The 27125-nt window shown below is 41.9% G+C and overlaps 1 protein-coding gene across 11 annotated transcripts in view; it reads left to right on the forward strand.

The window, feature by feature from the left end:
- Positions 1-307: 307 nt before the first annotated feature.
- Positions 308-27125, forward strand: part of RAPGEF5 (Rap guanine nucleotide exchange factor 5) — a 219801-nt gene continuing 192983 nt past the window's right edge. For 3 of the 11 annotated variants that reach the window (XR_014246424.1, XR_014246425.1, XR_014246426.1), the window contains exon 1: positions 309-731. Coding sequence is in view for 7 of the 11 variants with exons in the window: in XM_082398268.1 (XP_082254394.1) it covers positions 501-731 (231 nt within the window). In the remaining 4 variants the exon portion in view is untranslated. Of the gene's footprint in view, positions 732-27125 lie in introns of all 11 variants that reach the window. The other 8 variants (XR_014246427.1, XM_082398266.1, XM_082398270.1 and 5 more) reach the window with 5 other exon arrangements.

Raw genomic sequence — 27125 nt, forward strand, 5'->3', positions numbered from 1 at the left:
GTTGGTGTGTTCCAGACTTCCCAGCTCGCTTGGTCGAAGTTCAAGTCAACGCTGGCAGAGAGGAAAAGGGAGTGAAGCGGGACTTTTCAGACTAAAGGGAGTTGGGGGATGGGCCGGGCAGTAGAGTGGGTTTGGTGCTGGATTCTGGGGATCCCGCACCTGTGGAAGAGACGGTGCCCAAGGTCCGGGGAGTGGCTGCCGGGGTCCAGGTCCGCGGGCGTCCAGGTCCGCGGGCGGTGTGCCGCCGGAGAGGGCGGGGCGGGGCGGGGCGAGGCCGGGCCGGGCGCACCTGGGCGGGGAGGGGGAGGTGCGCGGGGCTGAGCCTGGCGGGGACCGCGGCGCGCGCCAATGGGCAGCGGCTGGCTGCGCGCCCCGCGCCCGAGCCGCAGTCGCGCCCTCTCACTGCCTGGCAAAGGCGTGGACGGCGCGCGGAGGCGAGCGCGGTGAAGAGGGGCCGCCGGCGCCGCAGCCTCAGCCGCAGCCGCAGCCGCCTTCAGGGCATGAGGATGGCCGTGGGCTCCGTCAAGATGCAGCCGCCGTGCGAGAGTCCGGCCCTGGCCGCGGCGGCGGCAGTGGCGGCGGCGGACGGCGCCTTTCGCCGCAGCCCCAGCGCCCGCGAGCCGGAGCGCGAGCCGCTGCAGGTGCCGCCGCGGCCGCGGCTGCGGGACCTGCCGGCGCTGCTGCGGAGCGGCCTCACTCTGCGGAGGAAGCGCAGCGCAGCCGGGGGCCGGGTGAGTGGCCCGGTCCTGCCGGCCGGGATGGGCGTGGGCGGCGCGCACGTGGAGCCTGCGCCCACCCTCGCGGGCGACCGAGGGGGGCGTCTGGAAGTTGGGGAGGTTCCGGGAGGGGCCCCCTTGTGAGGGACTGGGCAGAAGATTGGCCCGGGACGTCGGGGTCGTGGGGTTCCCCCAGGGGAGCGACGGTTTGCCCTTCCCCCATACGCACCTGACTTAACCCAAGCGCACCTGGATTGAGGCTGCGGGACCGTGAGCATCGCCGGAAGAAGGGCCGTTTGCCTGTCCCCAGAGGGGGAGCTGCAGGTGTCCGATGCCTAACAGTCTGCCAGCCCTTTCCCGACAGCGAGCCTCAGGCCCCACGAGTGGGATCTCCGTTTGCAGGGGGCATGAGACGTGTGCGCTGGTGTTGAACGCCCCGTTGCAAGCTTTGGGCATCGTCACTGGCTCTGGCCGACGCTACGGACGAGGGGGAGACCCCGGAGTTGGAAGCTCCGGGGCGAGCTTTAGCTCCCGGGTTCCCAAGTCGCCAGCACTTAGTACTCGGCGACACCCCCAGAATCTTAAATATTGACTTCCTGCTGCTGTGTTCGATAGGATTTCCTGGTGGAGGACGATGCCTTATTGGGTTCTAAGGGCATCTAATGGCCCGAGCAGGTCAGACGTGTTTTGCAGTTAAGAGAAGTGGGGCGGCCTGGGGTCTTTCATAAGTCACCCAGCAGGCCCTGCCGGGGCCTCTGGCCACGGGGCTGACTTGTCAGGTGTCCTTGCTCACCGGGGCCTTGGGCACCTTTTGGTGGGTTTTACTGAGCTTTTAAAAATTTGCCATCCTTAAGGAGACTTGACCGAGAAGCTACCACAGTGTAGATTTTTTGGACTGTAAGTTAAAAAAGAAGTCTTGGTTGTCTGTCTTAAAAGATCTTACTGGGGGATTTTCAGCTCTTGCAAGATAGGTTTGTGGAAACTTGAGAGTTAGGGAGAAACACTGGGTTTGGAATGGCTTCCTTTGGTCAGGGAAGGGTCTGAATTGATGGAGGTCTTCTGCCTTTCTAGGCTGTGTTCCTCCTTTCCTAAGAATTTTTCTTCCCGCGTAGGGATGACTGTACATGATCTACCTCAGAAGGATGTTTTGAGGATTAGCGGAGTGTAATAGGACATCTTGAAGTCCATGACCAGGGGAGTTTAGGAATTACCCACAAATGACCTTAACGTGTGGCGTACAGGATTGCCTGCAAAGAAAGCGAGGAAATGTGTCCCAAAGATGTGATGACTAAATAAACACAAGAACCAGAGTTATAGACCTTGCAGGCGTCTAGGGAAAAGTAGGTCAAATCATGTTCCTATTATCCTTGACAGTTACTTTTTCACGGCACAGAATACTGAAGATGTGAGGGAAGCCAGGCAATCTGTGAGCAGAATTGCTGAGGGTTTCTTTATAAATAGATCTGGAGTGTTCATCTGCATAGAGGCTTGTGTTTCCCTTGCCTGGGATGATGTTGTGGTGGACCTTGCCTATACACATATGTACTTAATTATTCTGAATGCGGTTACTTCAAATAGTGTATACTTTATTGGCCCTTCTTTAGTTCTAATACTGTATGACTTCTCTTTGGGACATTCCAAACACATTTCATAAGTGCATGGCCAGTTTTTTTATTGGAGGAGGATTGTCAAATTTTCCAACATTGGAAGCCCGTAATTTTCAACTATTTTCCCCTCCTTTGGCTCTGGAACCACCTTTGTGTTTTTGGAACCTTCCTATCAAAGGAGTTGGAAAGGATTTGAAAGAAAGAGAAAAATAAGTGAAATATATACCCATATTAGTTTGTTCAGGCTGCTATAACAAAATACCATAGGCTGGGTGGCTTAAACAACAGAAACTTATTTTCTCACAGTTTTGGAGGCTGAGAACTCCAGGATCAAGGTGCCAGCAGATTTGGTTTCTGGTGAGAACTCTCTTCCCGGCCTGTAGACAGCCACCTTCTTGCTGTGTCCTGACGTGACCATTCCTTGGTGCACATGGAGGGAGAGAGATCTCTCTCTCTTTCCCTTTTCTTTTTTGTTTTTTAAATTGAAATATAGTTGACATACAATATTATGTTGGTTTCAGGTGTACTACATAGTGATTTGACGTTTGCATACATAACAAAATGATCACAAGTCTAGTTACCATCTGTCTCCGCACAAAGTTATTGCAATATTATCGACCATATTCCTTATGCTGTATATGACATCCCCATGACTTATTTACTTTAGAACTGGAGATTTGTACCTCTTCATCTTGTTCACCTATTTTGCTGCCCCCCACCACCCATGACCACCTGTTTATTCTCTGTATCTTTGAGCCTATTTTCATTTTGTTTGTTTTTTAGATTCCACATATGAGCTCATACAGTATGTGTCTTTCTCTAACTTATTTCACTTCGCAGAATACCCTCTAGATCCATCCATGTTGTCACAAATGGCAAAATTTCATTTTTTTTTTTAATGGCTGAGTAATCTTTCATTATATGTATATGTGCCATCTTTATCCATTCATCTATCAGTGGACACTTAGCTTGTTTCCATATCTTGGCTATTGTAAATAATGTGGCAGTGAACGTAGGGGCACATATACCTTTTCCAATTAATGCTTTTGTTTACTTTGGGTAAATACCCAGATGTGAAATTGCTGGATCATGTGGTGGTTCTATTTTTAATTTTTTGAGGGACCGCCATACTGTTTTCCATATTGGCAGTGCCAATTATAACCTTAACCAGCAGGGCAGGAGAGTTCCCTTTTCTTCACATCCTCGCCAACACTTGTTGTTTGTTGTCTTTTTGATGATAGTCATTCTGATAGATGTGAGGTGATATCTTATTGTGGTTTTTGAATTGCATTTCCCTGATGATTAGTGATGTTGAGCATCTTTTCATGTGCCTGTTGGCCATCTGCATGTCCTCTTTGGAAAAATGTCTCTTCAGGTCCTTTTTTAAATGGGGTTATTTTTGTTTTTGTTTTTGATGTTGAGTTGTATGAGTTCTTTATATATTTTGGATTAGCCCCTTGTTGGATATATCGTTTTCACATATCTTCTCCCATTCAGTAAGGTGCCTTTTCATTTTGTTGATTGTTTTCTTTCACTGTGAAAAAGCCTTTTAGTTTGATATAGTCCCATTTGTTTATTTTTTCTTTTGTTTCCTTTGCCTGAGGAGACAGATTCAAAAAAAAAAAAAAAATATATATATATATATATATTGCTAAGACTGATATCAGAGTGTACTGCCTATGTTTTCTTCTAGGAGTTTTATGGTTTCAGGTCTTACATTTAAGTCCTTCAACCGTTTTGAGTTTATTTTTGTATATGTTGTGAGAAAATGGTCCAGTTTGATTCTTTTGCTGTATAGCTCTCCAGTTTTCCCAGCACCATTTATTGAAAAGGTATATTCTTGCCTCATTTGTCATAGATTAATGGACCATATAAGCGTGGGTTTATTTTTGGGCTCTCTATTCTGTTTTATTGATCTGTGTGTCTGTTTTTGTGCCAGTACCGTACTGTTTTGATGACTGTAACTTTGTAGTATAGTTTGAAATCAGGGTGTGTGTGATACCTATAACTTTGTTCTCTTTCTTAAGACTGCTTTGACTACTTGGAGTCTTTTGTGTTTCCATACAAATTTTAGAATTTTTTGTTCTAATTCTTTGATCTCTCTCCCTTTTCTTATAAGGCCACTAATTCCATCTTGGAGACACCACCCTCATGACCTAGTCTAACCCTAAGTACCTCCCAAAGCCCCTCCAAACACTATCATCTTGAGGCTTATGGCTTCAACATATGAATTTTCGGGGAACACAAACATTCAGTCCATAACAGAAGGGTTTGAAGGAAAGAGAAAAGCATGAGAAATATGTGCCAAACCAGTGGATGACTTGTAAGCACCTGGGGTCATATGGTTAGCCCCTTGGTTAGGGCAGTGATACCAGTGCAAATAAATCATGGCTTAGATCTTTTTGTGGACCTTTAGTTTTGTATCTCATGGGCCTTACTTCCAGATTACAGCTGACTGATTATAGGGACAAGTTAGCACAAATTCATTACTACTGGTAAGAAAGTAGCTTTGTGCATTACACAAGTTGGTAAGAAAGTTTGCAACTTCTGTATTGACCAAGATCTGATTTAGGAATATGTGAGTCTCTTGCTCATGCTGTCTTGGGCTCCCACAGATCTTGACAATCTGACATCAACTGTCATCTGATAAGCTCTTTGTGGGTTGTGTTGCCCAACCCAGGCGCCTTGTAGGCTGTCTCTTATGAGTAAAAATTAAGCTGACATTTGTTACTACAAGAACTCCTGGTTCCTTGGTTCAGTCACTTCTAATCATATTGAATTCAGAATGCAAACTGATTAAGACTCTTTGCACTGCTTTAGGCTAAGTGGGGAATGACTAAATTTTTCTTTCTGGGAGGACCTCCTAAAAAAGTCAGTGGTAAGATAAGGCACAGATGGAATTTCCACCGAAACCATTTAATTGTTTGTTTCTTTTTTTAAACTTTGTGTTATGGAGATTATGAGAGATTAGTGTAATTACTACCTACCTTCAGCAGCTATTAACATTTTGCCAATTTTGTTTCACTTATTTCTCCTTTCCCCACTTTTTTTTAATGGGGGCTGGTATATTTTAAAGCAAAATCCTAAATATTATGTCATCTCATTCATAAGTGTTTCAGTTTATATCTCTGATAAGGGCTTTTTTCCTTAAAAAAAAAAAAGAAAAAAACATAAAAATTGTATACCTTTCTCAAACCTAAAAATATTAACAAAATTCCTTAATGTAATTCCCATATTTAATTTTTCTCAAAGGTGTCTTTTCACTTATGATTTGTTGCAGTCAGGAATTAAACAAGGTCTACACATTGCATTTGGTTGTTAGGTTTTCCAATATTATTTTATAACAACCCCTCCCCCCCTTCTTTTTTCACGCCTTTGATTTGATGGAGATAGCAGGTAATTTGTCAGGTAGAATGTCCCGCTTCTGGGCTGACTTCTTACTTGTGGTGTTGTCTAATTTGTACCTTTATTTTCCATGTTTCCTATAATCTGGCTGTGAGATGTAGAGGCTTGATTAGATTCAGACTTAAAGGCGAGCATCCTTGGTAGGTGTTTCTGTGTAAAAGTGTTGCATCACATCACGAGACATGTGATGTCTGGATGTTTCTCTCTTTGAGATATCAAAGTGATTAGTGGGTTTAGGTAGCGTCATCTTACCCTTCTACCTTTCACCTAATGATTGTAGCATCAATCATTGATGATTGTAACCTAGATCCATTTCATTAGAGGTTGCAAAATGATGATGATGTAAATCTATCATTCCTCTTGCATTTATCAATTGGGATTCTGTCTATAAAGAATTTACCCTCATGAACTACTTAGGTCTCCTGAAAATCAAATCGTGTAGGAAAGACAGGGAAAAAGCTTAGTTTTTTCCTTCTATCAATTTTCTGAGTTATGATTTAGTGCCCTAACAACCTCCCATGATAATCAATGAGTTTTTCTTTTTCAAGTATCAGTAAGATCTTGTGGATCTTAATGTATTTGTTTCAATCCATTGAAGTCAGTATTCTTCTTGGTGCTCAGTTTATACTTATCTCCTGTATACTTTTTTTTAAATTTTTATTTATTTATTTGTTTATTTATTTATTTATTTATTTTTGGCTGTGTTGGGTCTTCATTTCTGTGCTAGGGCTTTCTCTAGTTGCGGCAAGTGGGGACCACTCTTCATCACGGTGCGCGGGCCTCTCACTATCGCGGCCTGTCTTGTTGCGGAGCACAGGCTCCAGACGCGCAGGCTCAGTAATTGTGGCACACGGGCCTAGTCGCTCCGCGGCATGTGGGATCTTCCCAGACCAGGGCTCGAACCCGTGTCCCCTGCATTGGCAGGCAGGTTGTCAACCACTGCGCCACAAGGGAACCCATCTCCTGTATACTTTTTACAAGGCCCTAGTAGTCTCTAATACCTTTCTTGCTTTCCAGCACAAGGTATTCTAAGCTTATCTTGTCCATTTCCTGCTCCAGACCCAAAATCAGCCATTTTCCAAGGAGTACTGATTCTTTTTACTGAAAACCATTTGTTTCCCCCAACTTTTTCCTCTCCTAGCGGTTGCATTTTTTTTCAACCTTTATTTTAAGCCTTTCATCTTAAGTTATTGTTTCTTTTAAAATTCTTCTCATCAGATGTTTCTAAGACTGTCATTTTCTCCCTCTAATAAAATAACTGGTAACTACCATTCCCTCTTTCTATATATACTGTCAGACTGCTGGGACTGGCTTATTTTGGGCTTTGGCTGCTGTGATATTTTCTGCAGTGTTCTACCACTTTCTTCATCTCCTTGAAATCTGTTTCATTTACAGCAGCTAGAATGATTCACCAGTTGCTCCAGTTTGTTCACCAAAGTCCTCCAGTGATGCTCAGCCTTTGCATTAGTCTTCTCTCCCCTGACCTCTTCCCTTGAGCCACCCTTCACTCAGGCAGGATCCCGATGACGTGACAAGTGCTCTTCAGACTTGAGAAACTGGAAGTTCTCACTTTTTCATTTATTACAATCTCTACCCCATGACTCCCTCTCAGAGAAGATCAGAGCTGCCCATTTCCTGTGTCCGAGCTGGAATGTTTTAGGTGTGACTTAACACCCTCCTCTGCTGGAAATAAGACTTTGTTGATTGAGAAGGACATTCTGCTCCAAATTATACCAGTATGGCCAATTTATAGTCATTTTATACACACTTCTCATAGGCAAAGCATGTAATTTGTTCCTTGTATTTAAATTAAAATCAGTGGCTAACCCTTCATAGCACTTAATTATGTGCCTTGCATGTTCTTATGTAAACTTTAACCCTCACTAGAAGCTTGTGTGTTCAATGCTATTATTTGTATTCTGCAGATGAGGAAACTGAAACCCAGAGGTAACTTGCCCAAGATCACTGAATGGGTAGGGGAAGGGAGGTTTGAATCCAGTCTCAAATGCACTGAGGGCAAAGGGTCTATTTATTCTGAATGCCCATAGCTTTATTGTACCTGCCCCTATGACCTTCCACTCTGAGTGGTCAGTTCATGCTGTTGATAATGCCACACGTTAACTTTTCTTTCATTGGAGCACAAAGAGGCTTGTGATCCACCTACTGGGATTGGGGTAGAGGGGTGGTGGGCTGGGGGGAGGGGAACTACTGTGGTTATAGGTGTACGGTAACTAATATTTACTAAGATTAAAAGTTGCATTCAGTGTGTCCTAAGCAAAAACACCCAGGCCCACCTTGATCAATCCAAAAAGCTTGTGAATTCATCCTGCTTACTTCTTTTCTTAATCTGCTTACGGTAGCCTGTCAGAAGATAAAGGCCATTAAGGGAGGCATGCATCTTTCAGGAAAGGTGAGTCAGGTCAGATATGAGGGTACATGTTGGTTTTATTTGAGAAACATTGACTTCCTACCAGCTCGAACTTTCATATCATAGAACTATGTCGACCATGGCTATAAGTGAAGTAAAACTCTGTGAATGTCACCTCTAAAAATATTTGGGAAGAAGGAAAAGAAATTACAGATTCATTTATTCTATTTTAACTTCTTGTAATTCTAGCAAAGGACCTCATGGGCAAGTTAATGCCATATTGACTTTCTTTCTCTCCCCTCCGACCCCCTCACACAGGCTTTGGTTGCATAATTAGATCAGAGGAAAAGAGCTTGGGCCACAGCTTCAGAAACTGGGATTGAGTCACAGGGCTGTCACTTGCATGTTATTCTCTGCATGTATCCTTGCATGTTATTCTCTGAGCTCTCTAAGCCTCAGTTTCTTCCTCTGTAATGAGATACACTGTGGATCAGGTTTTTCTGAGAGACAATGTATGGGACGTTTTGGACACATTGGAGCTTAAATTTTTCCTTCCCCAGCTGGATGCTTATTCTAGGCAAATGGACTTTCATAGACATATTTATGGAAATCTAGGCGCAAAAAATTTTGCTTTCATATGCAATGTCAGTTTCCAAGTTTTTAAAAAACGCAATGTCCTAACATATAGTGAATATTTTAGATAGTGTCTAAATACTGGTACCATACAAAATAGTCTGTGTTTCACACTTGCACTGTTTCTTAAATTGACTTGGCAGTAATTGGTAATTGTGCAGCTAAAAATAGATGGAAAGGTGGGAGAAAATTCATTGGGGATGACTTGGGAGTACTTGTCATTTTTTTTGCCTCAGTATTTCATAACAACCCTGGTTATGAATACTGATCTTTCCAGTAATGAATATGTTACCTAGGAGTAATTTGTGAGAGGTTATTAAGATTTTATGGGAAGTTGAAATAGTTAAAATCAATGACTTTTTTTCCATGGCTAATTATTATTATGATGTATCATTCATAAATGGGTATGGAAAAGGGAAAGTCCACAGACACCACTGTGGATTCTGGCATGTCTTTTATCAGATTGAAACTTCAATAGTCCCCTAAAGGGAGGAGGTATTTTCATCTGTGAGGAAACTACAGTCCAGAGAGATTAAGTAGCCTTCCATGATTACCCAGCTAGGAAATAGTATAGGTAGAATGGAGCCCAGGACCGTCTGATTCCAAAATCTGTGGCCTTTCCCCAAAACCGTGTTGTCTAAGACTTTGACAATAATTATAACGTGGTGTATTGAAACAATGGGTGCCCCAAGGAGCTCCAGTGGCACAATAGGTTAGTGCATGGTACTTATAAGAAACACTGGGGGCCCCAGACATTTCAAGTTTAGTGCAAAACACAGCTTATTTTCTTTCCCATGTCTTTAGTAATGGCTTCCAGGATCGATCTATAATTACTCGCAAGATTTGGCGATGGCTTGAGTAGCAGCTGTCCGTCATCTCCCAGCAATATCAGCCATTGTACAAGAAACATGAAGGTTTGGGATGACTCATTCTGGAAGCCATTGCTCACGTGGTTTGGAAGCTGACTAGCTCCGTATTACAAATAGACTTGGAGATCTATAAAGCAAGTAGGTTCCTTTTCAGGAAGACTGGCAGAGAAGGTAGAATGAGTTTCTGGTAACCCAGGAGTTACATTTCTGAAGATGACTTGTTTGATAATTAAGAAACTTTAGATTAGGAAGGGGGAAGTGTGCATACCTGTCAAAGTAAATGAACCCATTTATAAGTGAATCAAGTTATTGAGAATACACAAGTATCTTTTAATAAAGTTAAGCTTTGGGATATTTACCTTTTAATGTGTGATTACCTGAAGCAAATGGCTCTTAACTCCCCGCCCCCCCCCCCCCCGAACCCAAGCCTTTTCAGGAATCTGGGATAGCACCCTAGAAAAATGCACGTGCAGACATAATTTTGCATCTCATTTCAGAGGGCTTGTGGATGTTCTGAAGCCTGGGTCGCCACACACCCCTAGTTAAAAGGCCCTTCTTCTAGAAGCAGCACCATGGTTCTATAATTATTTTACTTCTTATCTTCCTCTAAAAATCTGGCATAGTATGAAGTGCTCGTTCAGTAAATATTTTCCCGAATTAAAGCATTTTATTGGCTTGTTGAATTGGAAATTGCTCACCTCTAAATGTAGCAAAAGCTTCAGTGAGCCCTGGGAGGTGGTGGTGTTGGTGGTGATAACTATTATTATTTAACAGATTCTTATATAACATTTATCATGTCCCGGTCGTTTGAGGTACTTTCAGAACATTAACCGATTGAATCCTCATAACAGCCTTGTGTGGCAGTTGCTCTCATTGTCTTCTTCTTGTCTAAAGTGGAAAATGAGGTACAAAGAGGCTAGGTAGGTTGCCTGAGATCACCTAATAAGTAGAGGAGCCAAGATTTGAACCCAGGAAATCTGGCTCCATGTTACAAGGTCTGCCTGTTCTGCTGTATCCTCTCTCCAAATAAAAGAATGTATTTCCTTGATTACAGTCTCTCTCTCTTTTTCATTTTAATACTTTTGAAATAGGGATGTATGTTAAATTGATGTGGTCATTTAATGGGATATTACTTTTTTCCTTGTAAAACTATTATTAAATTGATAATATACCTTAAAATTTTGGTGTCTTAGAATAAAACAACTATAGTAAGCCATGTTTTAGTTTTTAAATGTAGCTGAATAGTTTATCTGTAGAAATATCAAAGTAAATCACAGCTTTAAAATGGTGCATACAAATCACTCACTTCTGGGTCTCTCCCATGTATACATGTTATTAAACTTTTGTTTGATTTTCTCCTGTTAAAAAATAAATGGTGCATACAAACAAAACCCCTATTTGTGAAGTGTGAAAAATTGAATGAAGAGTATATTAACAATTTATCTGAGCACTGATAATTGGTTACCTAATGGCTTAAATGACAGAGGAAAATACATTTAAATTTTTTCCTACAAAAAGCATGAATATCCTTAAAGTAATGTTGAAGGTGAAATTATATACACATAGAAAGTTTATTATTGGTTCCCTCCAGATTTTTTTTAAGTAAAATTTAGAAGTTAAACTTCCCATATAAATTCCTTTTTTTTTTAAAAACTAAGAACCATGAGTATACCCAAATGCCAATAGATTTAGACTTGGCCTTTGAGTCACTGTACATTGTGTGGGGAGTTGGCAGATCTTATCTTTTGTGACTCAGTTAATCTTTTTTATGTTTTACCTGCTTTGTTCACGAGGCATTGGCTTCTCCCTCGTAAAATGCTTTTCTTTGCATTTTGCACCATTTGTGTTATCTGTAGAAAAAACATAATTCAGGATTTCTAATAAAGGAAAACATACCTTTCTAAAGTTAAAGAGTCCGGAAAACCAGGGCTTCTGCAATCTAGCTGATAGTCTTCCTGTATTTTTTTTCTAACTTGTCTGGCAACTTACGCTCTAGCCCCATTGGTGGTTTTGCTGTTCAGTTCAGTTTAATTTGACCTTGTCAAATCATTTACCTGCAGCTGTTATGAGGTGTACATGCAAATACTTATGATTGCCCAACACTTTTGCCTTTGGTGCTGACTGTAAATTTGTTTTGCTCTCGCCTGTTACTATTGAGGGAAGTGAATGGCTTATCACTTCTGTTTGGCCTAACACTCTAAATGTTGACTATAATGAACAAACACTACAAATGGTTCACTCCATCATATTGTGCTGGGAATTTATATATAGGTATGAAATCTTCTTTTGTAGGGGAAAACAAAAAAGAAGATGTGTGACGTTACCTTTTAGATATTAGGGGAAGTATGATGCCTGTTTGAATCCATGAAAATAGAATTTGGCTTTGGTATAGGAGAGAGGACATTTTTCTGTGTGTTTGTCATTTAACAACTGTGTCAATAAGTCACATAACATTTTTGAGTCTCCGTCTCTAAAATGGCATACCAGTATTCTATCATGATGGAATTGATGGTGGGAGAGGGGACCAGTTTTCATTTCTTGGCCCTTGTCTGCCCAACCAAGATCGGAGCAGTGGTCTTTCTCCACTGAGATGCCAACTTAACCGCCAGAACACTTTGGGGTGTATCTTAGACAGAGGGAAAGATGGGTCTTTAATATTCACCTCATCTCTTGAGTTGAAGAGGAGGAAGATAATGCTTTAGTAGAAAGAGCATTTGAAGGACAGGAAGATTCTGATTAAATTGAGAATCTTGTCATACCAAAAGAATAAAAAGGACATACCTATGAATCTGTTTCTAGAAGAGTAAATCATTTGTTTGGCCATAAACAGAATTCTGGGAGAGGTGTCAGAAGAGAACTTGTGACAGCAGTCCTTTGTGTCTGGCGAGAGCTTACCAGGTGGTTTTATCTTTTAGATAAGAGGTTTTTTGCTATTTCTTGTCATCAGTGAAAGCTATTTCTTAGCCTTACATTAGCATCAATATTTGTTTTCCTCTACTGTTTAAAATTTATGAAAAATCTTCAAATAGTACCCATTGAAACACTGAAATTTCCTACTCTTCTTGGCACATAGCTCCTTTAAAAAAAAAGAAAGAAAGAAAAAAAAGAAGCCTCCTAGTCATATTCTAATCTACCTTGCATATCTCATGAAGTTAGAGCTTAAAACAACTCAGCACATTCAGTTCATCAGTAGTTGGCTGTTCACTCTGCTGTCATTTATTTAAGACTTTACATTTGCAAAGTGCTTTCACGTTCTTATTTTACTGTTTTCATCGCTCTGGAGTAGGTATTCCTTTCGCATATAGACAGAACAAGTTCCTGAGCTTTTACATAGGGCACAACCTCACCGGCTGTGAAGCAAAGGTAGTGCCCACCTCCCAGGGAGGGCGTGGAAGTAAATTAATACGCACAGCACTTTTCAGACAGAACTGGTTGTGCTGAGAAGGCTTAGCGTGAGTTACTGCTGTTGTCCTTGCTGCCATCACCATCATTGCCTGAAATGACAAATCTGAGGGATTTCAGGATAAAGCCCTTTGAAAAGCTGAAATAGGTTATATTGGTTATGGAGATAGCAGTTAAGTAAGAGGCTCAGACATTGGTATCTTGCTAAAGGTCACAGCAAGGAAGTTAAGAGTCAAGGGCTCCTTAGGCTGGAAGGGTCTCTGATAGGATATCTATGGTCTATTCTCCCTAAAGCTGTCAAAGATGGGATCTAAAGGAGGACTTCTCAAACTGTAGCATACACATACCTGAGAGTCCCTGACAGCTTGTTAAAACACAGACTCTGGGGGCTTCCCTGGTGGCGCAGTGGTTGAGAATCTGCCTGCCAATGCAGGGTACCTGGGTTCGAGCCCTGGTCTGGGAAGATCCCACATGCCACGGAGCAACTAGGCCCGTGAGCCACAACTACTGAGCCTGTGCGTCTGGAGCCTGTGCTCCGCAACAAGAGACACTGCAATAGTGAGAGGCCCACGCACCGCGATGAAGAGTGGCCCCTGCTTGCCGCAACTGGAGAAAGCCCTGGCACAGAAACGAAGACCCAACACAGCCAAAAATAAATAAATAATAAATAAATAAATTTAAAAAACAAAACAAACAAAAAAAAACATCACAGACTCTGCGGCCCCAATCTTAGAGACTTTGATTTCATAGGTCATGGATGGGGCCCAAGAACGTGCATTTCTGCCAGGTTCCAGGTGATGTTAATGCTGCCGGGTCATGGACTCGCACTGGTCTAAAGGGCCTTAAAAGCTTGGTCCCCTTCAACATCAGGAAATTACTGAGGCCAGGAGTCTACCTGGTTTTCTGTTTGCCGCCTCCATGATGGAAGGACAAGCCAAGATGGCAGTCTGTGACTATAAGAACTTGATGGAATTAATAATATTGGAAACTCCCCCTTATTGGTTTCCACAAAGTGACTGGCAGTTCAAAAAGCAATGAGCATTTGAAACAGAAAGGGTCCGTGGCAGCTGAGCGAATTAATTCTGTTTGTCAATCCCCTGCACTCTCTTTTGTGTTCTGGTCTATACCTTGGAGTCCGCCCCCTGGATGTTCCTCACTAGGGCTCGCGCCATGTGGCTTTGGTTTGGGTTCAGTCAGTGGAAGGCCAGGGGAGGAAAGGAGTCAGGGGTGGATGTCTGCCCCTTCCCTCTCTCTCTCAGTGTGGTACTGGCAGTGACTGTGACCATCTGTTACTAGCTACAACAGGGCAGTCTCTCCTCCATCACTTTTCGGCTCTCTCCAGCCTCCAGTAAAGCTGTGTCTTCCCGTAGTCTCTCCTGCCTATGGCTGTTAAAGCCTTGTCATTACTAACGCCTGTGTTCTGTAGCCTCTCCTGCTGGGTCTCGGAACCTTGCCCACACATCTTTGATAGGCTGTCTTTTGAGAGGACCCTTGATTGATACAGGAGCCTAAGGAAGAGCAGTGCTGGGAAGAGTGACAATAGAAGGTGTAGCCTTGGGTGAGAAGAACCTTGTGAATGGAGTGGGCATGGGCAGTGATTGGCCCAGCCCCTGAAGTTTAGGTGGGGGGTAGAGGTGAGGAGTGCAGGGAAGGGGCCTGGCCTCTAAACTGATGCTGGGTTAACCTCAGAAGGTCCTGGGAGGTTTCTGGTGAGAAGCTATAACTGCGCCAAAATGTGACCCGAGTGCCATTCCTGCATCATTCCTGAGCGTAAACTTGGATGGCTAGGGTTCAGAGTCAGAGAAGCTTTTATATGAAGAATTTGCATTCCTCTTCTACAATTGCCAGACAGGTTTTTTGATTTTTGTTTTCCAGCCCCTGCCCTTTTCTCAGACACCCTTAGCGTTGTTAGTCTATACACAGGAGTTATAAGGTCTTTTTGTGGTACTTTGATCTGGCTAAATTTTGTCACAGTATATTGAACATGTTCTGAAATGCTTGCCAGAACTACATTTATAAAGTAACAGATAGTTGAATAGAATAATTAGGCCTTCGGTTCCTTTGCCCATGGGTTCCAGTGATGGGCGTGTCAATAAGGTGAAAGACGCTTTTCATGGTTTTGGCACTCAGCCACATCATCATCTATAGTAACCTCACCATGAAGCAAGACCACAGCACAAACTCGTACCAGTTCTGTGTGTTTATCAGTTCTTTTATATTGAAATGTTATGCCCAGGTTGAAACTATTTCACAGCTTTTAGAGATTTTTTTTTTTTTGGCGGGGATAGTGAAGGTTATCTTAATACTTTGTCTTAATAAATGAAATGTTTAAAGACAAAACAGGCCCTTGATCTCAAATTTTCTGTTGTTACAGTTCTTTAGGAAGAAGAAAAATTCTCTATGAGGAAGAATGAATTCTGGAATTTTTTCCCTCTTTCTGGGTTTTCATATATTTATGTGTCAGAAAACATGGCTATGTGAGGGAGTTGGGGGTGTGACCTCATACAGTTGAGGCAAATCATGAATCACCTTGTGTAACCGTGGCACAGATTTAAGGCATATGAGCCCTTTGTTTTTGCTGAATTTTCCCTCCTTTCTGGTCATTTATCCAGTAGGACTTGGTGGCTGGGCACCCAGAGAAGACAAGCCACGGAGGAGAGGATCCCAAGTCTACCAGGAGGGGGATGGTGCCTTCCTAGATGGAGGCTGCCTTGAATGGGTGATGTGTGAGCATCACCTGTTAGTGGAAACTGACCAGAGGGAGTAAGAGGGGTTCTAGTGCAGATGATCCTGAGAGAGTTTGTATCCTGTCCAGGGAACAAAGAGGAGCTCAGTGTAGAGGAGGGGGCATGGATGGGCCCCCATCGTAGGCTTCCTTTCCAGTCTCAGACCCTGGGGTGAGGATGGTTCTTGCTGATCTACCTTGTTTCCACAAGGTAGAGTGGAAGACCTAGAGTGGAAGACCTCCCCATCTCCCTACCTGGGGAAGGAGCCCTTCTCTTCTTAGTATCTCCGTCTCTGGTTAGGCCCTGAGAAATCTCTGGGAGCCTTTGTCCGGGTGTTTTGAGGACTCATCTCCTTACTCACTTCCCTTGGAATGAGGTATCCATCTTCATTTTGGGTTTGGTTTCCTTTGGCTCTACCCTTCTTGTTTTTCTCTCCTCCTCCTCCCCCAAGCTTTCTTCCCTAAGGCTTTTCTCGTGGACCATTTTCCCAGCACGTCTTCTCTGAATCAGCTCGTCCTATTGTTTGCTCTCCTTGTTTCCCTGCACAGCCCTCCTATTTCTTCATCCTTTTACCATTTACCTGGCTCCAGCTGAAGGCTGTTTGATATGGAAGGGGAGGCTACGTGCTCTTTTTAGAAGTTTGGGTGATTCAAGCCCACTTTTTCATGTTAAAGATCATTAAGACTCCCAGGGAAGCCCTGATCCAACCTCCCTTAATTTTCTTTTTTAAGATGATTTAAGCTCTTACAGCACTTATATCACCCTCTCCCCCTCCCTTCCTTAATTTCCCAAGACGAGAGGAACTTCTTCAAGAGCTTGAATAACCACTGTGTAACTGGTCTCTATTGGGGGATGCAGAGTTTGACTCTGACTAACATTACATTTTCAAAACTACCTCCTTTAAATAGAGACTTCTGTCCAGGTCAATGGATGTATTCAAAAAGGTATTCCTCTGGTGAGAACTAAGATTGTGAAATTCAAAATCAGTTTCATTTCTTAATGACCGTAATAAATGTAGCACCTTCATTTAAGCAATTAGCTTTGGGAGTACAAGGCTAAACAGAACACAAAGTAAAGTGGATTAATGATTTTGTTAATCATTCTTTCGCTGCAGGCAGCTTCTTAATAATGTAGCACCTACCCCTTACATCCCAGACTGCCATCCAGTGAGTCATCCTCACTTTCGCATTTCCTGGTATCTTTTCTTCCTTCTAAAAATCTGTATAAGGCACCTACCATCTGATTTGTCAGGATAGCCTAGGTTTTGCTGCAGTAACAAAAGTACCCCAAAATCTTTGTAGCTTCACACAGCAGAAGTTTATTTCTTATTCACAGAAAGACCATTTTGTGTCTGGGTGCTTGCCAGGGCAGCTGTCCTCCATGTGGTGGCTCTGCTTCCATCATGCATTTCCATGTCCTCACCTTCCACGATGACTGTGAAATGTGAAGAAAGAATGGAGAATTTCACGAGGGCATTTAAATGCACCTGCCTGAAGGGACTTTTGCTCTCATCTCATTGGCCAGAGCAAGTCACATGACCTCACTCGTAGCCAGGCATCAGGGAAGTGTCCTCTTCCCAGGAGCTCTGAAGGAGAAAAGGGACACAGATATTAGGAATGTCTCCCTCAGGCTGCAGAAGCTGAGAAGTCAGAAATGAATAAAGGCATAATACCAGTCTTGTAGGTCCAGCTGGGGAGGTAAACATGTTTGTAGTGTTACAATATAGTCTTATAAAGCTGTACACATTGCAAAATACATAGCATGATAATGACTATGATAGAACAAAAAGCACCTAGAAGCCCAAAGGGGGAACATCTACCTCCCTGGGCTGGAGACGAGAGGAAAACTTTAAGTGGAGGTGACATAGGGGCTGGGCTTTGTCTGTTTGCCAGGTTTAGGTCTACGTTACCTTGGTAAGGGTGGTATCTGGTCTTATCTTATGTGCTGCATCACAGTTAAACTAATCATTTGGGATACAGCTCTAAGAAATAGGCTTATCTCTTCTTTAAGACCTCAAGAAAGAAATGAAAGCACAAATGAAAGCAAGAGAACAGATCTGCCAGTTCCCATGAAATGTGACACACAGTATCCTAACGAAGACTTGCAAACACGACTTCTCCTGAGCAGTTATGCTCCTGACAGTTCTTTGATCTCAAAAATTAAACTCGCTGTTACAGTAGGAAAAGAACAAAGCAGGTGTAAAATAACAATCAAGGTTAGTTATTAGGCAGCAAAGGTTGTACATACTGCACTTTGATTTGCCCAGAGATTCTGACATATTTTACGTTAGAAGTAAATGTGAGTGGTGTGTTAACAGTGCAAAGAATTTGCTTTATAGACAAAAGAAGACGGTCTTGTCCTCAGATCTAATAAAGCCACATTCTTACCATCTTTCACTGCTGTAGCCCCAGTGGCCTTGTTGCTGGTCGTCCATCAGGCTGGGCATTCTTCCACCTCAGGGCCTTTGCACCTGTTGTTTTCTTTATCTGAAAACTTCTCTCTCCAGATACCCACTCACCTACTTCAAGTCTTTGCACAAAGGCCATTCTCTTGATGAGACGCACTGGGCACCCTATTTAAGACTGTAACATTACCTCCTTCCTGTGTCCTAGTCCTATTCCACCTTCTAATAAATAATTGATAATTAAGTTATTTATTTTGTTTATGCTCAGTCTTTCCCCACTAGTATGTAAGCTACCCAAGGGCAAGGATTATTGTCTGTTTCATACGTGGTTGTAAATTAGACCAGTGCCTGGAGCATAGTAGGTTCTTAATAATGCTTGAACACATGGGGGATATTTTCTTCCATTAGACTTCCTCTAAAGTGTACATGAAGTTGTATACTTACATTTATTTCCTTCCATAAAACTTCACCACTTTTTAATTCAATAAATATTATAGCGTACCAGCTACCATTCCCTAAGGGAGCTAGATGGGGGACTACTTAAGGAGCTCATAGTCTGGTGGAGAAACTTGTCTGATTCTGCTTGTAGTAATTAATTAAATTTAGCAAGTATTGGAGTGCCTAGTGCGTATAGGTATAAAAGAGGAAGTTTGTTCTTTTTGAGTGTGACATGCCAAGACTTAAGATTTGTCTCTATATGTCATGAACTTTCATGGAAAACCTCTTGCCCATTGCTGCTTGATCCATTCCAGTGGCTCTCAGCTTTTCCCTCTGTCATGAGACACAGGAAGCGTGGTCATGGTGCTCACGTGCTTGACCATCCCAGGGTTATGTTGCATCCTCGGTCAACAAGTGGTAGATTGTTTCTCCCATAAGAATTCCACCGATCTATTCGGTATATTGTTTTAAAAAACCAATCTGCTTTGATTTAAAAAAATTAAACCTCAGTATTTCTCTTACTAATAATAAAGCTCTTGTGGCAAATACAACTAAGTTAAGGATGTCACGATGGCCCATTTAAGAATAATTGGTTTAGACAATATATACCATGAGGAGAAAGGAGATTGGGCTTGATTAGCAGGATGGAAAGGAACTACTGGGTGGAGGTAGTATTTGAGAGCAGGACTTAACTTACTATACCATGCAGAGAAGACAGTAGGCTAGGTCAGGGCAGAAGTGAGCATGGCATGGAGGAGGGACACTGAGGGATGGGCCTGGCTGGGGCAGGAGTACAGGGTAAAAGGGTTGGATCTGTAAATTGAGGGAAGGTGATGAACGATCTTGAGTTTGTCTTTGTGCTAAGTAACCTTGTTATTAGCAATGGAAAGTGTCATTGGAAAACCTGTGTGCTGTAAAGGTTGCCAGACTTTGTATTTAATGCCCTAGTAAATTTTTTTTTAAAAGGGAGAACTAATATGTGACTTCACATTTCAGAACACAACCCCCTAATAAAGAACTGCTCTTCATAGTTCTATAGAAAAGTACTACATTGTTTTTATTCTTATTGTGCCTCACACTGACATTTGAGAACCACTCCATGCGGTATATATATATGGGTTTGGGGGACAGAATAGTGTTGAGACAGTATGTGGACAGGATCTAACAGTGAAGGTTGCAGTCACCATCAGTTGACAAAAACATTTCTTAAAGTTTAGTCTAGGTGGGTGCGGTGCAGAATGGGGAGAGGAGAGGTTGAAGGCAGCAAAATCCCTTGGGAGGAGGTTGTCCAGGTGACAGGGGCCGAGGGTCTGTTGTGAGATGGAGATGTTGGGAGTGAGAGGTCTGAGAATTGGGGAAGGTCAGGATGCCAGGATTTAGTGATTTCCTCTCTGTTTTCATGGGGAGCTTAAAATTAGCAAGAACTCAAAATAAGTTCCTGGTGTTGAAAGGAATATAACTGTCAGAAATATGACCAGAGGTGGTCTCCATACAGAAGGTCTCTTAGATTCCTGAGACTCTTATTTAAGAAATTATGAGAAAAAAGAAATGAAATTGAGTTATTTGTAGTGAGGGGGATGGAGTTAGAGTCTGTCATACAGAGTGAAGTAAGTTAGAAAGAGAAAAACAAATACAGTATGCTAACACATGTATATGGAATCTAAGGAAAAAAAAAAGGTCATGAAGAACCTAGGGGCAAGATGGGAATAAAGACACAGACCTACTAGAGAATGGACCTGAGGATATGAGGAGGGGGAGGGGTAAGCTGTGACAAAGTGAGAGAGTGGCATGGACATATATACACAACCAAACGTAAAATAGATAGCTAGTGGGAAGCAGCCGCATAGCACAGGGAGATCAGCTCAGTGCTTTGTGACCACCTAGAGGGGTGGTATAGGGAGGGTGGGAGGGAGGGAGATGCAAGAGGGAAGAGATATGGGAACATAGGTATATGTATAACTGATTCACTTTGTTATAAAGCAGAAGCTAACACACCATTGTAAAGCAATTATACTCCAATAAAGATGTTTAAAAAAAAAAAAAGAAATTATTAGAGTGTGTGTGTGTGTTTGAATGAAAAATCGTGTGCAAGTCAGCTTATGTGAGGGGAAATAGAGGGAACCCCCCGCCAAAGCCTACCTTCCTCTTGCCAGTGTCCTTGGGTAATTGAGTTGTTACTGGGCCAGAGTTCAGAGGAGCCTTTTGTGTTCACCTAAACTTGCCTCTGTAATTGGATTTGGGACTGAGTCAGTCAGGGGTCTTGATTGCAACCGCGAGAAACCAACTCTGAAATTACTAGAAGGGTGTCGGAGGGCGGGTTGGCCTGCAGAATTATTGCAAGACTAGAGAGGTAGGCTTCAGAAGGGGCAGGAACCAAGGATGTTTCCAGAGAAGAAGCCACAAAATGTAAGCATTAAGAGCACGAATGTTGAGAGCAACCAGCCTGGGTTTCTCTGCCGTTCACCAGCTGCACAAACTGTAGGCAAGTTACTTAACCGTTCTGTGGCTTCCAGGATAGAAATGCATTCATATTTGTAAGAAGTGCTTAAAACAGTGACTGGCAAATAATAAGCAGTATCTCAGTGTTTGGTGAGTATGCATTTCTAGCTGAAGTTGTGCATATGTATACATATATTTCGGCTTTTAGCTGCTAAATATAATGCCAGGTCGCTCTCTGGGCTGCAGACTGCTTCCACGCCCACAACCTCTTCTTTGCCAGAACTAGCTTTTGCTTATCACGAATTGCCAACCTTTGTTCAAGGGCTTTGTTTCAGTTCTTCCTGGTTCCCTCAGAAACATCGATTCTGGAACTTTATTAGCAACAGAAGCACATAAAGATCACAGTCTCTACAATTGGGGCTTTAGTTTTACTCTGTCACCCTGAGCGATAGTGTATCGTCAATTTTTTTCTGCCACTTAGTGTCTTCTTTTTTTTTTTTTTTTTTTGCTACTATGTTTTCATGATCATTACTAACATTCCCCCTTACTCTTTCCTCCTGTTGTTTTGTTCAAGGAGAGACAGCCAGAATGGAAATTCTCATAGATGATAAATCATCCTACCTCTGTGAAGGGTTTTAGGAGCCCCCCTCTTTTTAAAATGTAGCATTAATATTTTAACATATTAATATTTAATAATTAACATTATTGCTTATTAATGTTATTTAATTATTTTTAATATTAATAATTAATATTTTAAAGAGAACAGGAGATTTTTTTAAAAATTTATTTTATGCCACATTGGGTCTTCGTTGCTGCGCGCGGGCTTTCTCTAGCTGTGGCGAGCGGGGGCTACTCTTCGATGCGGTGCGTGGGCTTCTCACTGCGGTGGCTTCTCTTTGTTGGGGAGCACGGGCTGTAGGTGCACGGGCTTCAGTAGTTGTGGCACACAGGCTTCAGTAGTTGTGGCTCACGGGCTCAGTAGTTGTGGCTCATGGGCTTAGTTGCTCCACAGCATGTGGGATCTTCCCGGACCAGGGATCAAACCCGTGTCCCCTGCATTGGCAGGTGGATTCTTAACCACTGCGCCACCAGGGAAGTCCAAGGAGATTTTTGTAACATGTATTCTTTTCCCTCTTCAATTTGGTTCAAAGACAATTACATCTGTCCATTCTTTTATTGAAATAGTCTTTTTCTTAAGTAAGATTATTAAGAGTGTTGGTTATTCTGACAAACCAGGGCACAGTCCATTTATAGAGAAGCTTTACTTAAAAAAAAATCAATGACTAGGTGTAGCCCATGTGTTGAATCTGCTGTTTTGGGTCCCAGGTTTAGTTGGTTACTCTGTCTCTCTCTCTGCACAAACACATATAATATCTTGGTGTATGGTCCTGCAGTTCAGCCTGATTTTGAATATGTAAATATGAATATTTAAATATCTATTGAATAATTTAAAGATTCAAGTAGCTTAAAAATATTTTTCATTGACTTTAAAAAAATTTAATTTAATTAATTAATTTTTTTATACAGCAGGTTCTTATTATCTGTTTTATACATATTAGTGTATACATGTCAATCCCAATCTCCCCGTTTATCCCACCACCACCACCCCCGCCCCCCTCCCCCCCGCTCTCCCCCCATTGGTGTCCATAGATTTGTTCTCTGCATCTGTGTCTCTATTTCTGCCCTGCAAACCGGTTCATCTGTACCAGTTTTCTAGATTCCACATATATGCGTTAATATACGATATTTTTCTCTTTCTGACTTACTTCACTCTGTATGACAGTCTCTAGGTCCATCCGTGTCTCTACAAATGACCCAGTTTCAGTTCCTGTTTTTCACTGACTCTTTAACATGAGAACTGTAGAATCATTATAATGAAATGTTAGCATTTAATTTGAATATATATAAAATAACAATGGGCCCAGGTTTTATCTCATTTGGCAGGCTGTATAATGGGATGATTAAAAGCATTTTGTTTCAATTATATACATACCTTTGTGTGACCTGGGTCACCGCATAAAATGTACTCCTTACTGTGGGTTGTAGTCAAAAAAGTTTAAAAAACAATGATTTAAAAAAAACAAACAAAGAAAACAGCCACAGCTTATTGCAGCTGTGTCTCTGCTCACCTAATGGTGGGTTCCTCCCTCAGGCATAGGTGAGTGGGAGAGAGCCAGAGAGGTGGTTTAAAATTGAATGCATCACCCGGTAAGTAACAGGACCATGATTGTGGCGAAGTGTTTGTTGTTCAACTTGAGACACACAGGACTTAAGTGAGAGTTATGTGAAAGGAATAGCCTGCCATGAGTCATGGAATGAATTTTTAAATGGAAAGCTTTCAAAATGAAGTTCCCCTCTGTGTCTCAAATGTAGTCAGCAATAAGAAATAGGGATCGACTTTTGAAAACCTGTTAGCATTGAATCTTGACTACAGAAACGTGGGTGAGAGTGGAGAAAGCCCAGTTCTGTTCTCTGCAGGTGGAACTGGACTCGTTTTCACCTTCCTATTTAAGGCTTTATTTATACTGGGTGACTCGGATGATTCTTGTGATGCATTTAAATATATTTATGAGGAGAAAACACGGGTACACAATTGTGGTAATTAACTCCTGGAGCTTCATTTGCTCGTGATTACATTTCTAACGTTGCTATTTAAAACCTCATTGAAATTAAGAAGTAGGTTTGACAAGGCATTGAATCGCCCCATGGCCTGGAGGCTGAGGCAATTCACAGGCAAAGTTAGAGCCCAGAAGAGCCTTCGACTGCATAGTGTGGCTTTAGTTAGGTGTTTATTTACTTAGTTTTTGAGATGATCATTTTTAAGTCAATTTGGAATTTCAAAACCTATCAAATATGGTTTAAAATTTTTAAAAATTATTGTGGCAAAATACATGTAACATGAAATTTACCATCGTAACCGTTTTTAAGTATACATTCAATAGTGTTAAGCTCATTCACATTGCTATGCGTCCAATATCCAGAATCATATGTGGGTTTAAAGCCAGAACGGTACAAAAGCTTTATTATAGGTATGCTTTTACTCTAGGATTTTAACAATATTTTAGTATTCTAAGTTTTTCCATTAACTCAACCAGTGTCTTCTAATTCATGCTTCTGAAATATGTAATAGAAATAGAAGGAAATCCTTGGTTACTTGCTCACTGCTGTCCCCTCCGTGAACGTACTCCTTCTTTCTTGAAAGTTCTTGGTCAACTCAGTTTCTCTTATAACTATTTTTAAAGGAGTCTTGGCACTTTATTTCAAGGGACACGCGTAATTGCAGACTCAAAATGGTGTAGAAATACTTGCATCTGCAGGACTCATACCCTGGAGAGGGGCATGACTTAGGAAATATGAAAAGGTTTCAATCTTGCATTCTTTTGCAAAAATTTTGGTCTAATTCAGTTTTATATGCGATCCATAAATGAGTTTTAAAATAGTTTTCATTCTCGCTTAGTAACTGCTTTAAAAGCAACTCTCTTAATGGACTTGAGGACAAGGGGAGGGAGAAGGGTAAGCTGCGACAAAGTGAGAGAGTAGCACTGACATATACACACTACCAAGTGTTAAATAGCTAGCTAGTGGGAAGCAGCTGTGTGGCACAGGGAGATCAGCTCGGTGCTTTATGACAACCTAGAGGGGTGGGATAAGGAGGGTGGGAGGGAGACGCAAGAGGGGGGGATATGGTGATATACGTATGCATATAGCTGATTCACTTTGTTATACAGCAGAAACTAACACAACACTGTAAAGCAATTATACTCCAATAAAGATGTTAAAAACAAAAAAAAACTAAAAAACAACTCTCTTGGTGATTTACTCTTACCTTCAGTGAAAGGTCTGTGTGGAAAAGTTGTTAATTGTATATGTACTTAAAGGCTTTTTAGAACTCCTTTTTCTCTTACAGGTTGAGGATTTCATCCCAATCTGCATGTTGAGGTCTGAGTACTGACATTTTTTTTTTGTATTGAACTGGAGAGTTGTCGCTCAGGACTCAGAAAGGGATGTGATGGACATTGAAGACCATGAGGCCAGGACCAAAACTTACATTCTTGCCAATGGCTCTGATGAAGCCAGTGTCCTAAACACGAGGATCACAATTCATTAAAAAATTGATGTGCAGTTTGCATATCTGAGGGTAGTGAATGCAGTACCTGTTCTCTGGGACAGAGGAGGGAGTTAGAATTTACTAGAAACTACATTGACCACGTGGCTTCATATCATGTATTAAGTGTAGCTGTCACATCATAATCCATTGTGTATCTACATTCTTCCCCTGGAAGCTGGTATCTAACCGAGCTGTGTACAGACAATTAAATTCAAACATTGGGAACGCCCAAACTACTGGTATTTGACTTTGGGGTATTTACTTCCTGAATTGTTTTCTTTAGATGTTGTTAGCTCTGAGTATTCAGAGGTTAGTGGCATGAGAAAGTGATCCTAACACTTCAGCAAATTGGCCACGAAACAGACACTGACTGAGCACTGATGTTATTAGAATAGGAACTTTGGGCAGAACCCAGTCTATATCCTTTACCCACCAAGGGTCATTTAGAAATGGAAGGGCTGCCCTATCTCTTCTTGCTGTATGTTTTTAGTTTCCCCGCTTTTCATTGTCTTCTGTCACCCTTTATCTCTCCATGGATCTCGTCCAGGCCCATGTCTCTTTAGGGCAGGCAGGGAGGGTACGAAATGGACTCCATGGAGAAGAAAGGGGGAACGAGTGAAAACATCTTTCCTAGCAGTCTCTTTATAACCTGTCGTATCTTCTTGGCTCTTTACCTAGAGGTTTATCTCCCCCTCCCAAACCCATAAATATATTAGAGCTAATGTAAGTTTGGATTTCTTTCTGACTGTAGACATGTTCTTAATTCTGTATGCATAGAGAGTCACCATCTGCGTCTGTGTAACCTTGCCTTTCCCTTAGAGGGTTGGAGGTAGAGGATGGGGTATAAATGGGGGTTTTATCTTTTGTTTCTGGTTATAAAAGGAATATATGTAATGTAGAAAAAATGGAAGTTTGAAAAGATAGAAACAAACAAATCTGCCAGTAGCCAATCACACAAAGACCATTACTATTAACATTTTGGTATATTCTTTTCTATTTTTTTTTAAGCGTCGTTGACCTTATACTGTCTCTTCAGTTTTACTTACTATTTTTTATTATTTTTTTTGAGTTTTCACCAAGATACTTACATATATTACAAGTTCTTTAAAATATTTTTAGTGGCTGCATAACATTTCATCAGGTGCCTGGGCTCGGAGGAGGGGGCGGAGGGGAGTGCCGGTGGCGGCAGAGTAACAGCAGTAGTGTTTTTAGAAAACCAAGGACTGTAAAACCCTTTCAGGTGGTAAAAAATACCCTAACAAAGTGTCTCCTCCTCTGTCATTCATATAGGTTGTGTCAGTTAATTCCGCAGTCACCTACTTTTGGAATGTAGGGCACTTTATTAACCTTGGGGCTCTCGTCTAAAAACAGATGATCAATGTTAATATACTTTGAATGGGACCTCTTAAAAAATTAGGGTTGTGGTTGACTCTAGCTCAGCTGAGTCAAGTTAGAGAAGATATTAAGTTTGTTACCTAGTTTCATGCAGATAAGGAGAAAGAGTGCAGTTGTAGATGTTTAAAATGAAGTTTTAAAAAAAATTTGATTAAAACTAAAAATTGGGGAAGTTCTAAAAATGGAACTCCTTATGAAGTACGTTTTAAAGTAATTATGCTTCAGGAGGAGGGGTGAACACAAAAAACTTGGAGTTGCTTTTGAATCTTATACAGCAGAACGCATGTAAATCGGCCTCTGAATGGCTTCTTCCTAGAAAGTTTGGGACAGTATAGGCTGCTTTAATCGGAGGGCTAGGTAGCTCTGGTGTTTGGCCTCTTTCCCTGGTTCGTCTTGGCTTTATAATGTCCTGCCTTTGGGGCCAAGGCTGCTCTCAGCTTGACCTCCCCAAGCAAGAAGGTCGGCGGCTACATCACATCTGAACTTGATCAATAGATGTACTTAAGAGTCATTGGTAAACAGGCCAGCAGGAGAGCTTTGGAGAAGTCAGCGTGGTACTTTGTAATTGTCAAATGGAGGTCCTTAGACTCTGGGACAGGCTTTTCAATTAACTCT

This window comes from Balaenoptera borealis (genome assembly GCF_965194805.1).
Source record: "Balaenoptera borealis genome assembly, chromosome: 7".
Classification (NCBI taxonomy): Eukaryota; Metazoa; Chordata; class Mammalia; order Artiodactyla; family Balaenopteridae; genus Balaenoptera; species Balaenoptera borealis.